General features: G+C 38.8%; 1 protein-coding gene across 16 annotated transcripts in view; it reads left to right on the forward strand.

Annotated features, from left to right (window-relative positions):
* Positions 1-6,041: 6,041 nt before the first annotated feature.
* Positions 6,042-16,598, forward strand: part of LMO7 (LIM domain 7) — a 262,077-nt gene continuing 251,520 nt past the window's right edge. For 13 of the 16 annotated variants that reach the window (XM_069066813.1, XM_069066815.1, XM_069066816.1 and 10 more), the window contains exons 1-2: positions 6,344-6,468; positions 7,587-7,657. In XM_069066813.1, the coding sequence (XP_068922914.1) occupies positions 7,589-7,657 (69 nt within the window). In that variant the 5' untranslated portion in view covers positions 6,344-6,468; positions 7,587-7,588. Of the gene's footprint in view, positions 6,064-6,343; positions 6,469-7,586; positions 7,658-16,598 lie in introns of those variants that run through there. The other 3 variants (XM_069066814.1, XM_069066823.1, XM_069066824.1) reach the window with 3 other exon arrangements.

Here is a 16,598-nt window from a genome sequence, read left to right on the forward strand (position 1 = left end):
TACATTGCTGTTCTGTTTACCTTTTAAGTGACTTGATGAACAGAATTAGACCATGTCATGATTATGTGATGAAAAGTTCTAAACACATTAAAAAAAAACACAGGGTGACAATGATTATGTGGTGAAATATGGTATTATTTCCATTTTTAGTTGAGGAAACTGAGACAAGCAGAGTTTAAATTACTTTCCAGGGGTCATATAGCTAGTAAATACATATTTGAGGCCATATTTGAACTTAGGTCTTCCTGATTCCATGCCCAGTGTTCTATCCATTTTGACACCTAGCTGCCAATCTAACTTTTTAAAGGGGCAATTTAATTACCCAGAGTTCAACTTCCTTTTAATGATCTTTTAATTTATATTGTTGTAGAAATTGTGTATATTGTTCTATTTATTTTACTCTGCATCAGTTTATATAAATCTTGCCTAATTTCTCTGAACTCCTATTAATACTTTCTTAAACACATAATATTCCATTATATTTATAAAACATTTTTTACAACCATTCCCAAATCAATGAACACCTATTTTGTTTCTAATTTTATTTGCAATCACAGAGAATGTTACTATGATTATCTGGATATATATTAGACCTCTGTTTCTACCTTTGCCTTCTTTGAGATACTCTGTGGTACAGTTATAGTATCAAAGGGTATGGATACTTAGTGACTTTTCTTGCATGATCCCAGATTTATCTATAGAACAGTTGGGTCAGTTCATAGCTCCATCAATAATGTATTAGTGTTCCTGTTTTGCCATCACCTTTCTAATATTGATCATTTGTCATCTTTTAGGTCAATTTTTCTTTGACTATCCCTGAATCTCACTGAGAAGGCCTCGCATTATTCTAGTATTGATACATTCAGCACAATGTCATCTACAAACGGAAGCATCTGTATGTTACCCTGATCTAGACATGCAACTGGATTGGCAACCCATTGAATGTGAATGTTTTTATGCACACAGATATACATGCCACCCGAATTAAACACAGACTGCCCAGACTTCTCAATTGGAGCAATCAAAAATGTAAACTAGGTATAAGTATGTCCTTAATCAGTTTAGAAGGAGTGAAGTACTTTGGTCACTAGATGAAAGCAGATGAATGCCGCACAAGAAGCTTTCTGGAATTGGTAGAAAAATCAGATGTTCTTCTGGGACTAAGTATATCACATCAAGCCAGTTCAAGATTGAGCATTCCAGAAGGAGATTCCAACAGTACTCAACTAAATGGTTGGTGATTTAGGGAATTTCCTTTTGGGAAAAGATTGAGTTGTTCTCTTTCTTTCTCACTTCTTTAGCATTGGTAGAAATGTCCACTGGAGTTGGTAACATTGTCTCTTTCCACCTCCCCTTCACCTTCATGGAGAGCAGATAGACACATTTAGACAAACAAGAATCACCAAGGAAAGGCAGTTTGAGGGCTCCACAAAGCCACTGACCTTTGGAGCCCAGCAGAGTACTACACCTATGGGAAACTTCATGAAGTTTCCTTAAAGAGACAAAAGAGCTTCCAATACCCAAGAACTGCAATTTTACCTTTTGGCTACAAAAGTTCTCTAAGTTTTGGTTTGCTTTTCCAATGATATGTGTACTATTGAGAGAATACCCCTTTATTTTAGGGGAAATGCTTTTGTTCTTGGTATACTAATCTGATAAATACTCCTTGCTAAAACCTAATTGTCTGACTAATTCTTTTTTTTTAAAGCAATTGGGGTTAAGTAACTTGCTCAAGGTTACACGGCCAGTTATTTCTGCCTGTGGTGCTAAGTATCTGAGCCCGGATTCAATCCCCAGGTCATCCCAACACTGGAGCTGGTGCTCTTACTTGCTGAGCCACCTGGCCACCCCTGTCTGACTAATTCTTAATGGAAAGCATTCTGGTTGGGGCTCCTGGGTGACAATATTGTAAACCTTCCAGCTCAAATATGTCCCCAGAAAAGTTTGCATAAAGTGAGTCATGAGCAGCTGTCTTGAGGCCTGCTGCTGAGAATAACTTGAAGGATCTAATTGCATAGTATAGTGAACTCTCTATTTATTCAACAATAAACTAAAGCAAAACATTCAAGAAACTAAAACACAGCATTCACAACAATATAACATAACAACTTATTACTAAGGTGGCCACATAGTCTTAAACAAAACATATCATTCAGTAAGTCACAATCTCCTCAATCAATATAGAGTACCCAAGTCAATCTTCTTTCATCTTGACTCCGGGCTTGCTTCCAAAATACAAAGTCCATCCACCCCTAGTCACAGTAAGTTATAATATCATCAGTCAGCACTGAGTACCCAAGTAAAGATCCTTTTTCATCTTAACTCAAGGCTAACTTCCAAACCTCATGACTCCTCTTCCATGGGCTGGTTGCTCCCAGCTTTTTTTTTCTTTTTGGAGGGGGGAAGGCAGGATAACTGGGGTTAAGTTACTCGCCCAAGGACACACAGCTAGTAAGTGTTAAGTGTCTGAGTCTGTATTTGAACTCAGGTCCTTCTGACTCCAAGGCTGCTGCTCTATTCACTGTGCCACCTAGCTGCCCCTGCTCCCAGCTCTTGCTTGGATTCATCCAACTCTTGCATGGATTCACATCCAGGCAGCTCTCTACTATGATTCTAGGTTCTATACTTCAGCTTTTGGGGACTGATTTTCACAGTTTCTTCTCCTAGGAAGACAAAGCTTAACAGAGCTACAACAATATTTACACACATTAAGCTTAACAGAAAAACAAAATATTCACGTACATTGCCGGCACTATGGTCTCAATTCACTTTATATCTGACAGAGTAACACAATTCAATAGACAGAATGCTTCTATCTGACAAAGTAACACAAATCAACAGAGAAAGTGCTTCTGACAGAGTAACACAATTCAACAGACAGAATGCTTCTGTATGACAGAGTAATACAAACACAGAACAACAGAACAACAGAGTGCCAACATCATAAACATTCTTTCTCTTAGCTCTGCTTGGTCCTGGCTCATGCTTGAGCTTTTATCTGCTCTGCTCCCTCCTGTTCCACCCTTTAGGCAAGCTCCTCTTATCATGGACTCCATGTGATGATGTTAGACCATTAAGGGCAGGGAAGGTCTCCAAACTCCCTTAGTTCTATTAAGGGCAACACAACGTATACTGTTTTCAACAAAGACTTGACACAGTCAAAGGCGAGCCTCAAAATCACCTGAATAGCTGAAACAAGTAGCAAAGTACTACTTTGCTTGCCATTACAGTTTGATGCACAAAAATGGTTAAGACAGTTGGGTAGATTCAGGTAGGAGCTGGACCCATGGAGAGGAACCATGGAAGCTGAGAGCCAGCCTCGAGTCAAGATGAAAAGATCTTTCCTTGGGTGTTTAATGTAAACTGAGAAGATCATGATTTACTGTAGCCTAGAGTGGGAGGACTTTGTACTTGTATCCTGTACCTTTTCAGGATGATTGAATTGAGGATGATTGGAAACTAATCTCCAATTAATAAGAAAGAAGACTTTTTGACTGAGAGATTAACACAGTGTGACCTAGGGATGGAGAACTTTGACCTTTGTACTTTGTGTCCATTAAGAAGGCTTGCCTCCTTAAGGATTATTGAGTTACGTTCTTATTGAATGATATCTTTTGCTTAAAAATATGTGACCACTTTGGTGAAAACTATGTGGCCACTTTAGTGATAACTTGTTATGTTTGTGAATGCTGTACTTTGATTTTTGTGAATGTTTTGCTTTAATTTACTGCTGAATAAATAGAGAGTTCACTATACTATGTAATCAGAACCTTGAAGCTGTTCACAGAAGCAGTCCTCTGGAAAGCTGCTCGTGCACCATCTTGCTATTGGCAAATAGAAGGGAGGCAGAATATACATATGTTTCTCAGAGAGTCTATAGCCTTCTGTCTCCCAGCTCTGTCTCTTTTTTCTTGGCTACACTGTCTGATTAGTCTAAGGAGTGTGGTGAGTGTGGATTGACCCAATAAGAATTAGGTCAGATGGACGGCTAGGTAGTGCAGTGAGTAGAGCATCAGCCTCAGAGTCAGGAGGACCTGAGTTCTGTTCTGGCCTCAGACACTTAATACCCACACAAAAATACTAGCCGTGTAACCTTGGGCAAGTTACTTAATCCCAACTGCCCTCCAAAAAGCAAAAAAAGATCTCCTTTAGGGGTGGCCAGGTGGCTCAGTGAGTAAGACACCAGCCCCAGAGTCGGGATGACCTGGGATCAAATCTGGGCTCTGATATTTAGCACCACACCCAGAAATAACTGGCTGTGTAAACTTGAGCAAGTTACTTAACCCCAATTGATTTAAAAAGAAAAAAAGAATTAGGTCAGAGCACCCCTCTACAGGCAAATGTTGAATTTGCTTCATTTCAACAAACCCTAGTCATGTGACCTTGGGGTCGGTTCCCTAGAGAAACAGGAAAATTTGATACTAAATACAGTGTTTTACTCTTTTTTTGGGTGAAGAATTGCTACAATCTATAGGATGACATCTAATTCATTGCTATGTGCCTGCAGTTTCTCTAGATTCTGGCTTCCTCCAGGTGTTACATAGGTCTCCCTAAACCCAGGAGTTCTATGAAAGGCATATTTCAATTGGTTTAGCCCCCATTCTGGACACTTTTAAGTTGGCAGAGGAGTACTGGATGTATAATATAGTTCTCAACTGATCCCATCAATTGAACTGATATTCATCTCAAACCTCAGTAGAGATGCTAGGCGAAGTATTCAGAAACTTTATTTATCTTATTTTTTACTTAGGAACTTTAGATCTGGGTGTTAAAAGCTCCTCTGATCAGTGCTTTTCCTTTTGATGTTTAAGTGTCTTGTTGCTGAGTAGTATGTCACATACCCTTGACTCCTCTTGGCTGTCTGACTTTCTGCATTATGATCAGGACTGACAAGAGGCATAGAACTGAGGTGGTCAAGAATGTGTAGATTCCTAACCTCCCTGTTATATTTATCTTGGATAGGCATTGGAGGTGGGAAGTTTTTGAACCAATTTTAGTTGGAGGTGGAGCATAGACTGGATTGCTTTTCAGAAATCATGTGATAAAAGCTAATCTTTTCAATATCAATATTCTTTCAATGATACTATATGGCAGTGAACTATGGAAAACCTCCATCTCTGAAGAATCAGAATTTTAGACAACTCAAAGAGACCCATGTTGGGGGTGAGTCAAGTTACACCTTGCATTTTGCCAACTTTGACTTGAATGCAAATGTTATGAAAGTCCTTGAGAACATGTGACTGTAATGGATAGGACGACCATTCTTGTGACCAGGGCGAGGGTAAAGAGTGAGTGGATAGACTGATTGCTGCATTGATATTCAAGAAATATTAAAACACCTAGAGGAAGACCTCTAGTACATTGAGTAGATAGATCCCTGATGAAGGACTTCTTTCATTCTTCCCTTTGTGGAGCCTGTTTTGAGCATATGTACTTGGCAGAAAAAGACTGGTCTCATGACATACCTTTTCAGCCTGGATAATTTTACTCTGGGTGAGGGCGAAGGGTATGAAATAGGCTCGTTGGATAGGATTACAGAGATTCACTCAAGGAGGGCCAGAGAACATTATTGTCTGCAACTCACTTTCAAGTCGCCTAAATACTTAATCACATGGGATGGTGGTGGTGGTGATTCTTTTCTTTTCTTTTTATTGAGGAAACTAAGGTCCTGCCCCCTTTGAGAAGGCATTGACCGGTCTTCTTCCAGAGGTTGTCACAGAAAGGAAAGACCTTGAAATAAGGGGCTTGAAGAGGCAGGACTGGTGTTCACTGAAGGAATTCAAAGTCGTTTCAAGCAGTTTTGACAAAAGATTGATGCTGTTCCTCAAACAGCTGTCTCCACGGCTCCTTTTGGAACAGGGTTCACAGGATGCGGCCTGAGCAGACTACACTCCCCCCTCCCCCAAAAGGAGATACCCAATGGCGTGCAGGTAAACAAGAGAGACCAATCTCTCCACCTGGCAAGTTCCTTTCAAGCCTAGAGTGTGCCGAAGCTAACCTTAAAGACGCTGCTCATTGCCTTGGGGAAGCATCACACGGGAAGGAAGGGGGAAGGCGAAGACAGTAGGTTTCTTTCTCCTGCTTCTCAGCGTAAAGTTATTTGGTTGCACAGGCAGTGAATGGGCCGCGGGTGCGAGCGGCAGGTGACCCTCACCCACCTGTAGGAAAGGTGAAAGGGGAGACTGAGAGGAACGAGAAGCGGAGGAGGAGGGGCCCTTTGGTGAGGGGGGGTAGTTCGGGTTCCCATCCTGAAGAACGCTACCCTCACCTGCCGCCAGGAGTCCCCTAGCAGGGAGGGAGTCTCGGGGGGAGGAGAGAGAGGGCTAGGGCTGGGACTGGGGTTGGGGGCGGGGCGGGGGTAGAGCACCTGGTGGGAGGGCGAGGAGCAACTCTCATAGCTTCTAGGCGGCTCGGGCAGGGTGCTGGGAAGAGTAGCCCAAAGCTGGAGTGCAGGATTCCAGGTCACAGGTAAAAAGGACTGCTTCGGGAGCCCTGCTAGTGGAGGGGGCCAGGCTAGCTGATCCTAGCCCCGAATCCTGCAGCGGCTCCTGGCTGGGCTGGCCTCAGCTGGGCGGCTGCGTTTCCGCGGCTAGGGCACCCAAGAGGGGGAAGTTTCTTGGCTGGGAAGGATGCAATTGTGTTGAGCTATTCCTGGTATGTCGGGCATTGGCCCTGCAGCCGTGAGCTCAGAGGACTCCGTTTCCAGGGGATCCGGGAAGGGAATGAAGCTCCGCTCCTGGAGGGACAGGGAAAAGAGAACCCGGGAGGGAGGGGACGGGACTGGACGGGGCAGGACGGGACAGGACACGACAGGGAGGGCTGAGTTGAGCTTCTAGGTCTCTTTCTTCAGCTCCCCCGAGCATCGCCTTCCCCTGCACAGCCATGGCTCAGGCTCCCCAGGGTGACGAGTTGTGCCTCCACCCGGGGCTTGCCCTCCGACGGGGATTTGGCATCCTACGGCTCAGACAGTCTAAACCACAAGGGCTGGCATGGCCAAATGCCCAGGGAACAACCCGAGGAGGAGGCGGCGGGCGGGCGGAAGCCGCTGCTCCACATGGCCCCGGGCTTGAAAGCAGCTGCGACGGGGTGATAGACGCCACAGCCACCCCGCCTTGTCCAGGGAAACTGCGGTGATTCCGGGGGAGGGAACGGGAGCGTAGAGGAGGGGAGCTGCTTTTGAAGTTCAAACGGTTCTTGGGGCTGTTTACAACCCCTCTGTCTCTCTCCTCCCTCTTCTCCTCCCCGGTAGGGCCCCCCTCCCCCGCCGCCTCCCATCTTTCTCCTCCTCTTTGACTGCCCTGGTCCCTGCGGACCCTGGTTCGTTTTCAGGGCTTTATAGAAAGCAGCTTCTTCAAATTCTTGTGGTTTCGGGGCATTAACAAACTCCAGAGAGCAACAAAGGGAACGGGGGACCCGGAGCATTAAAAGGCAGAGAGGAGTGACAAGCCGCACTGCCTCTTAGTCCCCAGTCCCAGCCGCAGAGCAGCCTCGTTAAGTTGTGCTGACCCCCCCCCCCCCCATCCCGCCCCTCCTCGGCCACCCACCCATTTCTTTCTCTTTCTTTTTTCCCTCCCCTCTTCCTCTAGTCATGGAAGGGAGAGAGGATGCGGAGTCCAACTGTGATGTAGCATTCGCTGAAGCTCAGAGATGGGTGGAGGTGAGTGCATTCCCCCCTCCCCTTTTTACTTCCCCCCTCATGTTCTGGTGACTTTACAGAGGGCTCAGGGTGGCGTTTAAAACCCAAAATGCCAAATCAAGACCGCGTTATTCTTAACGACCCTTCCCCTCCTTTCATCTTTGCTAGATGGTGGGAAGCAATCAGTTCAGAAGTGGGTAGTTAGCGGGTAGAACTTTTTACAGTTCGAGCCTCTGTCTGTTTTAGTCCCTTCTTCCCCTGCAAGTCTCTCTTTCTATTCTTTAAATTATTCTTAAGGTGCAGAGTGAAATAGGTGGTAGTTTGTCCGTCACCGTATCAGGTGTCCAGATCCATGCGGACTATACCAGGATCAGTTGTCTCCCTTGATCCTATCTGGGGCACAATCCAGAGGATGTAATGGTCTGTTGGAATCTCTGCACTAAACCAAAAGGGAGGAAATGAGAAAAGTTATATTCCTTTTGTTCATATGTGACTAAGATGCTGTACACACCAACCGAACCAGGTTTGTCTATGTATGTGTGTCTGTGTGGAAGGGGGTGGAGCATGGGATAGAAGTGGGGAAGGGAGTTGAAGAAGGGACAGAGAATGGATGAGTAAATACGAAGACAGTTAAGGCTTACCTTGCTGATGAGATTTAGGAGAGGATCTCTAGGGGAGTTTTCATTCCCATTGATGAAGACTACCAACGTATTCCTGGACTTCTAGTACAGCATAGGGGTTCTCTGCTTTCACTGTGCCTTAGAGACACCTCCTCTTGTAGTCTTCCATTCCCCAATTTCCTTTTTTAAAGAAATATGAGCTTCTTGAGAGTTTCGTCTCAGTCCCTTTACTTCTATACTTTGGGTTGAGTTTGTCCCTAAATAGGTTTTCAGGATGACTCTTGGTGGCATGTGGATAAAGAACATTTATGGGGAAAAAGTTTTCTCAGCAAGTGTGCTAAACTATGTCATGAAATAGTACACACACATAATGTATATTATATACATACAATCACAAAAATGACTTATTGGAACATTGTTTTAAACAGTGATACTTTTGGGATTTGGAAATAATTTTTATGACTTGCTAATTTATTGAAAGGTGGTTTTCTTTGGAATGAATTTTTGAAGATTGTAGCACATTAAAATGCAGTTTTTAAAATAGTTGTAAGTTTTAGGAGGCAAATAAACAAGTACTAGATTAATTTTTTCCTCACAGGTTTACTTACTAAGCATCTCTTTGGACAGATATTTTGATCGGTTAGCCTGAAGGTGATTTTTTCCCCCATATTTTTTAAAAGCATGTGGAAGGCTTGAGGTAGAGTAAGACAATAATATAGAGGCTCTTGAATTGAAATGAGAATAAAGGACCTCCCTCCTCCATTTGCTTAAAAGAAAATTACTTTTCTCTGTTTTTCTATGTTTTTAAGTATGTAATGCAAAAATAATTTTCCATGTATCATTTTTCTGAGACATTGTCCTGGATATCTTAGAAAAGGAAGTGTGTGTGTGTGTGTGTGTGTGTGTGTGTGTGTGTGTGTGTGTGTAGGAGATCAGAAAGAATGGGTATTTTTTACTGTTGTTTATATTGGACATTTTACAGTTTCTAAAAGAGTATTTATGATGTTTGTATGTAGGATGTCATGCTTCTCTTTTCTTTAGAATAATTATAAATATGCTTGACTTCCCTTGTGTGTGTGCATGTGTATGTTTATGTGTGTGTGTGTGTTTTCCGGCTTCTTTGAACTAAAAGTTAAATAAGCATTGCAACTTTCCCATGAACTTAATGAAAGCTACATTTTAGGATATTCCATGAAATAATCTCAATGAAGGCATGTATATTTTTGCTGTATAATTATGTTAAACATGCAAGCTTTTCCTCTTCTCCAAGGTAAAGATCTTCAATGATCTTGAAATTTCCAATAAAAATATTTTTAAATTTGAAATTACATTTTTTGGAGGAAAATTACTATGCCAGAGTCTAATCAGAAAACTTTATTTTTTCCCAAAGGATGTATCAATTTAATATATAACTAGCCAATATAATTAAAAACAAATGATCCTTTTAAAATACCAGCACCTGCACAAAGGGAGAAGTGTTGTTTGTATGAATATTTTTAATACTATGAATTATATGTATTGAAAATGATAGAATATATTCACTGTTCAGATTTTGCAACCCTAAATTTATAATCTTAACTTTGTGGCTGTTGTGTTAAGGAAAATTTAAGGCAAATTTTAATATCTTTTATTCTCTTAAGAAAAAGGACAATGGATATGGAAGAATAGCTTGGATTCTTTGCACAGTATCAGCTCCTTTCTAACTAAACTGGAACCTTACAAATGATAAGCCATAAAGATAAAACCTTTTTTGACTTTCACATTTTCTTAACTTTTTGATGTAGGTGGAAAAAGGAAAGATGGTTTTTTAATTCCGTGTTGTGCTTGCTGAGGCTTTTGCCCCTTTTCTTTTCTCTTTGCCTCTACCCCCCCCCTCCATCTCTCACCTCAAGGCAAATTAGCAATACAAAACAGAGTTCTGTTCTACTTCTTTCTGTGGTTTTGCATATTCAAATATAATTGGTTCTAGTGACCTTGAAGGTGCTAAGAATGCTGTTGACTTCTAGCACTAGCTGTTTAATTTTTTTTCTTTCTCATTCTGATCTTATATACTTGAGAATACCTTGATGGAACCAAAATTTTATTTTTTGGGGTGGTGGTGGGTGGTGGTGAGACATATAAAGTGGAGTGTGAGGCTAAATATTATTAATATCGAGATTTCAGAATGTACAAGTTGTGGCTGGTTTCATTTTGGTGACTCCAGGCCCAGTAGGAGCTATCTTAGATATTTTTTATTAATGTCTTTTGCTTTTATATCACATTTCATACCTTCCCTCTCCCCTACCCAGTGAACCATCCTTTGTAACAAAAATTTTTAAAAGATGAAGAGGGGTGGTGGTAGAGCAGTGGACAGCAGTTCATCAAAACTACAAACATATGAACCACTTCTAATAGTATAGACAATATTCCACACACATAATCCCTCATCTCTGTAATGAAGGTAGGGAGATTATAGCATATTTTTCAAAACCTGAAAACAGTATGATTTGAAATGTAGCTTGTAATATTAAAAATGTAGTAGAGCTAGTTTATGACTAAACAACTTTAATTTTAAAACCAAGTGTACTATAAGTGGTTAGAAAAAACAGACACATCCTTGAGAAGATGGATTTGAACAAGGTCATGGAGTAAAAGATGAGGTGAAAATAATTTGCACTCTTGAATTCTGGTTCTCTCTTCACCCTTATTACCTTTATTCTATATACCTTTTCTTTTTTTTTTAATTTCTGTCTCTTAGGTTTGTGTTTTGTGAGCATTAAAAACTCTGAGTCTTCAATCAACAAATAAAAAACCTTTGGACTTAAAAAACTGAGTTTGTTGTGCTAAATACATGCTACAATTGAAGGGGGAAACAGTGATTAATTAGTAAGCTATCTGCATCCAGAGAAAGAACTGGTAAATAGAATTATGTATAGAATAATTATGTATATATATGTACACACACACACACACACACACACCCCTATTTATGTCTAATGGTAGCCAAATGGGGGGAAGTGGAGAGAAAAAAAAGGGGAAAAAAGAAATTTACATGATAATTTTATATATTTAAAAGGAATAGTAAGTTGTACATAATAGATTTGTAGTTTCATGTATAATCATCTTTTTAAAAATGCTTTATTCTATAATTTTTAAAAAGTATATATTAAAAAGAGTAAGATATGTGCTGCCATTTATTTAGGTGGGGAAGAATATTGGGGGGGGATGGGAATTGTGGAACCAACTTATTGTAACAAACAATTTTGCTATTGCTTCTCTTTTCTGTCCCTTGGGTTTTAATTTTTTTCATTGCCATTTTTGGTCCCTAACTTTCCTGACTCCAGTATGACCTCCTTTCCTAAACACCACCAGTAAGAAAATGGGTCCCTATACTGAGGCCTGTTGGCTCTGTCCTCTTGTCATAAGGTTGTACTGGGTTTTGGCTTGTGACTTTACTCTGACTTTTAAGTATTAAATTTTCTTGGAGCATGAATCATTCCATTAAAGGGACCTTGTGACCGTATACTGCGTGAAGTGCTGGGGATACAAATACAAAAAATGCAACAATCTCTACTCCCAAGAAGTTTATATTGTAATAGCAAAGAGACAACAAAAACATAAAAATAGATGTAGCATAAAGTGAATAAATACAAACAGGTACAGAATAGTGAAATACAAGGCTTGTGTACTAGCAGTTGGGATCAATGAACTATGAAGTTTACTTTCTGTGTCCTAGGTGATATTTAGTTGTGTCAGATCTATCTGTCTATCTGTCTCTCTCCCTATCTGTCATTAGATCCAGCATAGGGCTATGACCACTAAGATCAGGGATTGTTAGAAGTTATTTTTTAACTTAATTTTTATTTTTAAAATTATTTTTAAAATTTTTTTGTTTGTTACCATAGTTTTCCCCATTTTCTTACTTCCACCCTCTTTGAGAGAATCATCCCATATAGCAAATAGCATCTTTTTGTAGACAAGCAAAAGAAGAAAACAAAATCAGTATAATTGATTAATACCTTCAAAAATGTCTGAAAATATGTACAGTGTACAACACTTGTGAACCTTGTACCTTTCAAATATTTTGGTAACTACTTCAATATCATTGGTTTCATTTGTGTAATACTATATATTTATGCATTTAATTGCAAATACTATGTATTTGTGCATTTAAAGACATTGTCAAAAAGAGTCCATAGGTTTTACCAGACTCCCAGAGGGGTCCATAACACAAAGAAGGCTAAGGACCTCTGATTTGGAGTGGTTTTTTTTCCTGTTTACATTCTCCAAAGATAAGCTCCTTGTTTGGGGGTAGATAGAACTGAAGACAGTCTAGGATTCTGCATTTCTTCTCTTCTGTGTTGAGTACTAGTATACTTTCTTCTGCCCTAATGCTGATTTTAATTTTTTTTTCAAATTTTCTGTAGCTCTTGTCATCAGGTCCCAATTCTTTTATTTCTCAACCTTGATTTCTAAAGTTTTTTTCTTTAGGAAGATGCATCTGAGCTCTAGACAATAATGCCAGTTTGGAAATGCCAACTATAATCTTTATTTTAGCATGGTAGAAACTTTTTAAAAAATTGCTTTGTGTTTTTATGATGCTTTCCTCCCTACAGCTCTGTAAAGAAGGCCCATCCCTGGATCTGCCACTTAATACCTTGGACAAATTACTTCCCTTTTCTGGGCTTCTGTTTTCTCATCTACAAAATGAGATTGGACTTTAGGTTAATATTTAGTTCTACTAAAGCTGAATTCTAAGTTCCTTGACAGTTCTAAATCTAGGATTTGCATTTTATTGATAAGGAAATTGCAACTCAGAGGGGTTAATTGAGCATACTTTGGCAATCTGGGTCTACAAAGAACTTGGATTCAAGTATTGGGTAAGGGTTTAATTAGATCAACTCTAAGGTTCTTTTTAATTCTGTGATTATGACTTAACATTTGGTAGTGGTTAAATGGTACATAGTGATACAGTGATATAACATTATGAAAAACAAAAAAAAAGTAATCACCAAATGGAATGTTTGGTGCTCAGGGAAATATTCATTACTTAAGAGACCATTTCAGAATGATGAAAAAATGATGAATGTTACAGGTGTCTTTTAAAAATTTGTGCTCTGGAGGAAGAAAAAGTAATATCTGACATGTGAAACAATATTTTTTTCCTTCACAAGGTGAAAGTCTTCTCTTTTGTGGCTTCCTTTCCTACCCTTAGCCCTAAATAGTGAACAATTGGATTTAGGATGTTAGATTTAGTGTTCGCCCATCAAATGAACTCTTTGGTAATGATATGAAATTTGTATAGACTGACAATTAGGGTCACTGTGGTGGAAAGCGCAATGGATTTGAAGTCAGCAGATATGGTTTAGAGCTATAGCATTGCCTTTTACTTTGTCCTTGGGTAACAACCTTTAGTTTATCTGTAAAATAAGGATAATAATAATCCTACTACTTACCTTACAGGGTTCTTAGTATCCAATAAGATTGTTGATTTAGGCATTTTAAAAAGCTTTGCAAGTTGTGGTTTCCAGTGCTTTTTGTTGTAGTCACTTTTATTTATGTGTTTGATAGAGGAATTCCTAACCTTTTAAGCTTTGAAAGAAATAAATTGAAAGCTTTTATCAAAGTGCCCTTGTAGCTTAGGTAGAAATCTGTACTTGATACTCTTAGGCAAGATTTGAACCATCTTTCTATACCCTTGACTTGGTAGTACTCAAAGTGAAAAGTATTTACCCTCCTTGTGAATTGAGATTCTGTAATTTTTTTATAGTAGTTGTCAAATCTTTCATTCTGCCATAAAAATCCAAGTGAATCACAAACGAAAATTTTTAGTTTTCTAAAAGTTTATTTAAATCGAATATTTTTTTTGTTTTATTTTTTAAATGGTAGTTGATCAATTTGGAAATTATCTTCTATATTAACTTTTGAATATGGTTTGTAAGTGTTGTATGCTATAGGTTATGAAGACCTTTTTTTAAACACTTAGGATTGAATTACTGTTTGTAAATACTTTCCAGTGTAACCTGCTAGGTTTCCCCCCCCCTCCCCAATTAGCTGGTTGGTTTTAATTTCATTAGTAGAGAACAGCAACTGAAATGGAAGAAATTTATTAAAGTCTTCAGATTCTTCATTATTGGCATGAAGACCACCTTGGATTCTGAAAGCCAGTGGCTCAGAGAGCACAAGTCCTGACAATCCAGTTTTGAGTATGGACTTGTATGTGATTATAAGTGATTCTACTCATTGGAAGAAATGGCTCACATCAATGAACTCAGGGATTGCTGAAGGTATAGTATTAGTTGTTTCAGTCCAGGTCATCAATGAAGTAATTTCAAAAAATGGATTTTGAAATCAGGTTTAAACCATTGGAAATGGATTTTTGTTTCATTGATTATAAGATTCCTAAATCTATGTAGATATCTCTAAGTAAAACCAAAACAATTTGGAGATACTTAATTGAGAGTATGTTCAGAGTAATAGTACCAAATTGTGTTAAAAAATATTTGTGTTAGAATATCTTGAGGTTGTTAAATGTATGATCCAATTTCCTAAATGTAATCCTACTTTCTTTCTTCCTGGTCAGGTATAGGTACACTATTTCTCTGCAGTGTTTATCTTTCATAGAGATACAGACAAAATAGATAACATGTGATCCAATTTCATAATATTACAAGGAAATTATTATTCTGGGGACATTATTCTACTATTTTAGGGATTATTTATTTTTGTATCCATTTGGTTTTTACTGGATGAATTTCTAGTCTCTCTTGAATATAGCTTTCTCACTGAGATCCAGGACTAATGTTCCAGGGCTTGATGCAGTCAGCATAGTATCACCTTCAAACAGAAGTATATGAACTTTGCATTTACAGAGAATCCTTTATTCCACTTGGACCTTGCACAGGGCATCCTCTGTGACAGTGCTGAACACTGTAAACAAGGAATATGGCTCACTATTTTATGTCTTACTTGGTGCTAGTAATCAGGGTTGTTGAATAGTGGCTACCAAGATATGTATTTGTCTATATTGAGAAAATGTTTTTAATTAAAATGATTTTATATCATAGACTTACAAGCCAAATATAAAGACTTGTTGAATCAATAAATGTGAGAATAGATGGTACATTCTGGTCTGATTCTGTTTAAGGAAGTTATTGGAAACTTTTAAAAAGATTTATTTTATTTTTAATTTATGGAATAAAACAAGCATTTCCATAACAAAGTATAATAGAAAAGATTATTGCACATGAAACTTCAAATCTTATGTGCAACTTGCTATTCCTTTTAAATATATAATAAAGTTTTCAGGTAAATTTCTTTATTCTTTTTTTCTTTCCTTCTTCTCCTCATCCCTCCAGAGATGACTACCGTTAGATGAAAATAAGTACATATATGTAAAATTATTCTATATGTACTTCTGTTAATATGTTCTTTCTCTGGATACAGACAGAATCTTTAATGGCTTAAGTTTTTCACCTAAGCACAGAGATAACAGTTGAATATAGTAAGGTGGTAGATAGAGCATTGCATTTGTAATCAGGAAAGTCTGGGTTCAAATCACTTCTCAGATACTTATTAGGTGTATGCCCCTGGGTAAGTCATCTAAATTCTCTATGCCTCAGTTTCTTCATCTGTAAAATAGAGATGATGCTAGCACCATTGGTTATTGAGAAGTCTAATGAGATGATTATAGTGCCAATATGACATTCACAGCACCTACAGTAGCTATGAATATTCTGGCATACTTCTGAATTGCAAAATATAACAGACTCTCCACATGGAAGACAGAACCAGAACATTTATTCAAACACCAGAAAGCTGAATCCCAACACAAGAAAGACAAATCCATCATAGCAACAAAGAAATCTACACGTAATAACAATGCAGTGGGCACTACTATCCCCTAACCTTCCTCCTGCTACGGCCTTCCCACAAACAAACACTTACAGCTCACTGGCTGCTTCCTTTTTCTCCCTCAGCTCTAACTAACTTCCTCTGGGCTCTGTTCCACCCACTCAGGCTCTGTTCCTCCCACAACAGGCTTCCATGTGACTCAAGCAGGTCGCATGGGTCTAATAATGGATGGTAAAGATTTTTCCCATTAAGTAAAAATACATTAACAAGACAAGGATATATGGAAAATGCTTTGCAAATCCCAAAATTCTGTGTAAAATGTGAACTATTTCATATGTTTAATTAGTCAACCAGTGAGAATTTTAGAAAAATACTCACATCTCAGGGAGGAAAGATCTTTCCTTCTTTCTTTCTTTCTTTCTTTCTTTCTTTCTTTCTTTCTTTCTTTCTTTCTTTCTTTCTTTCTTTCTTTCTTTCTTTCTTTCTTTCTTTCTTTCTTTCTTTCTTTC

Source organism: Petaurus breviceps, unplaced genomic scaffold, assembly GCF_028583685.1.
Source record: "Petaurus breviceps papuanus isolate PSGF00001 unplaced genomic scaffold, PetGlider_PUasm1.0 90730, whole genome shotgun sequence".
NCBI lineage: Eukaryota > Metazoa > Chordata > Mammalia > Diprotodontia > Petauridae > Petaurus > Petaurus breviceps.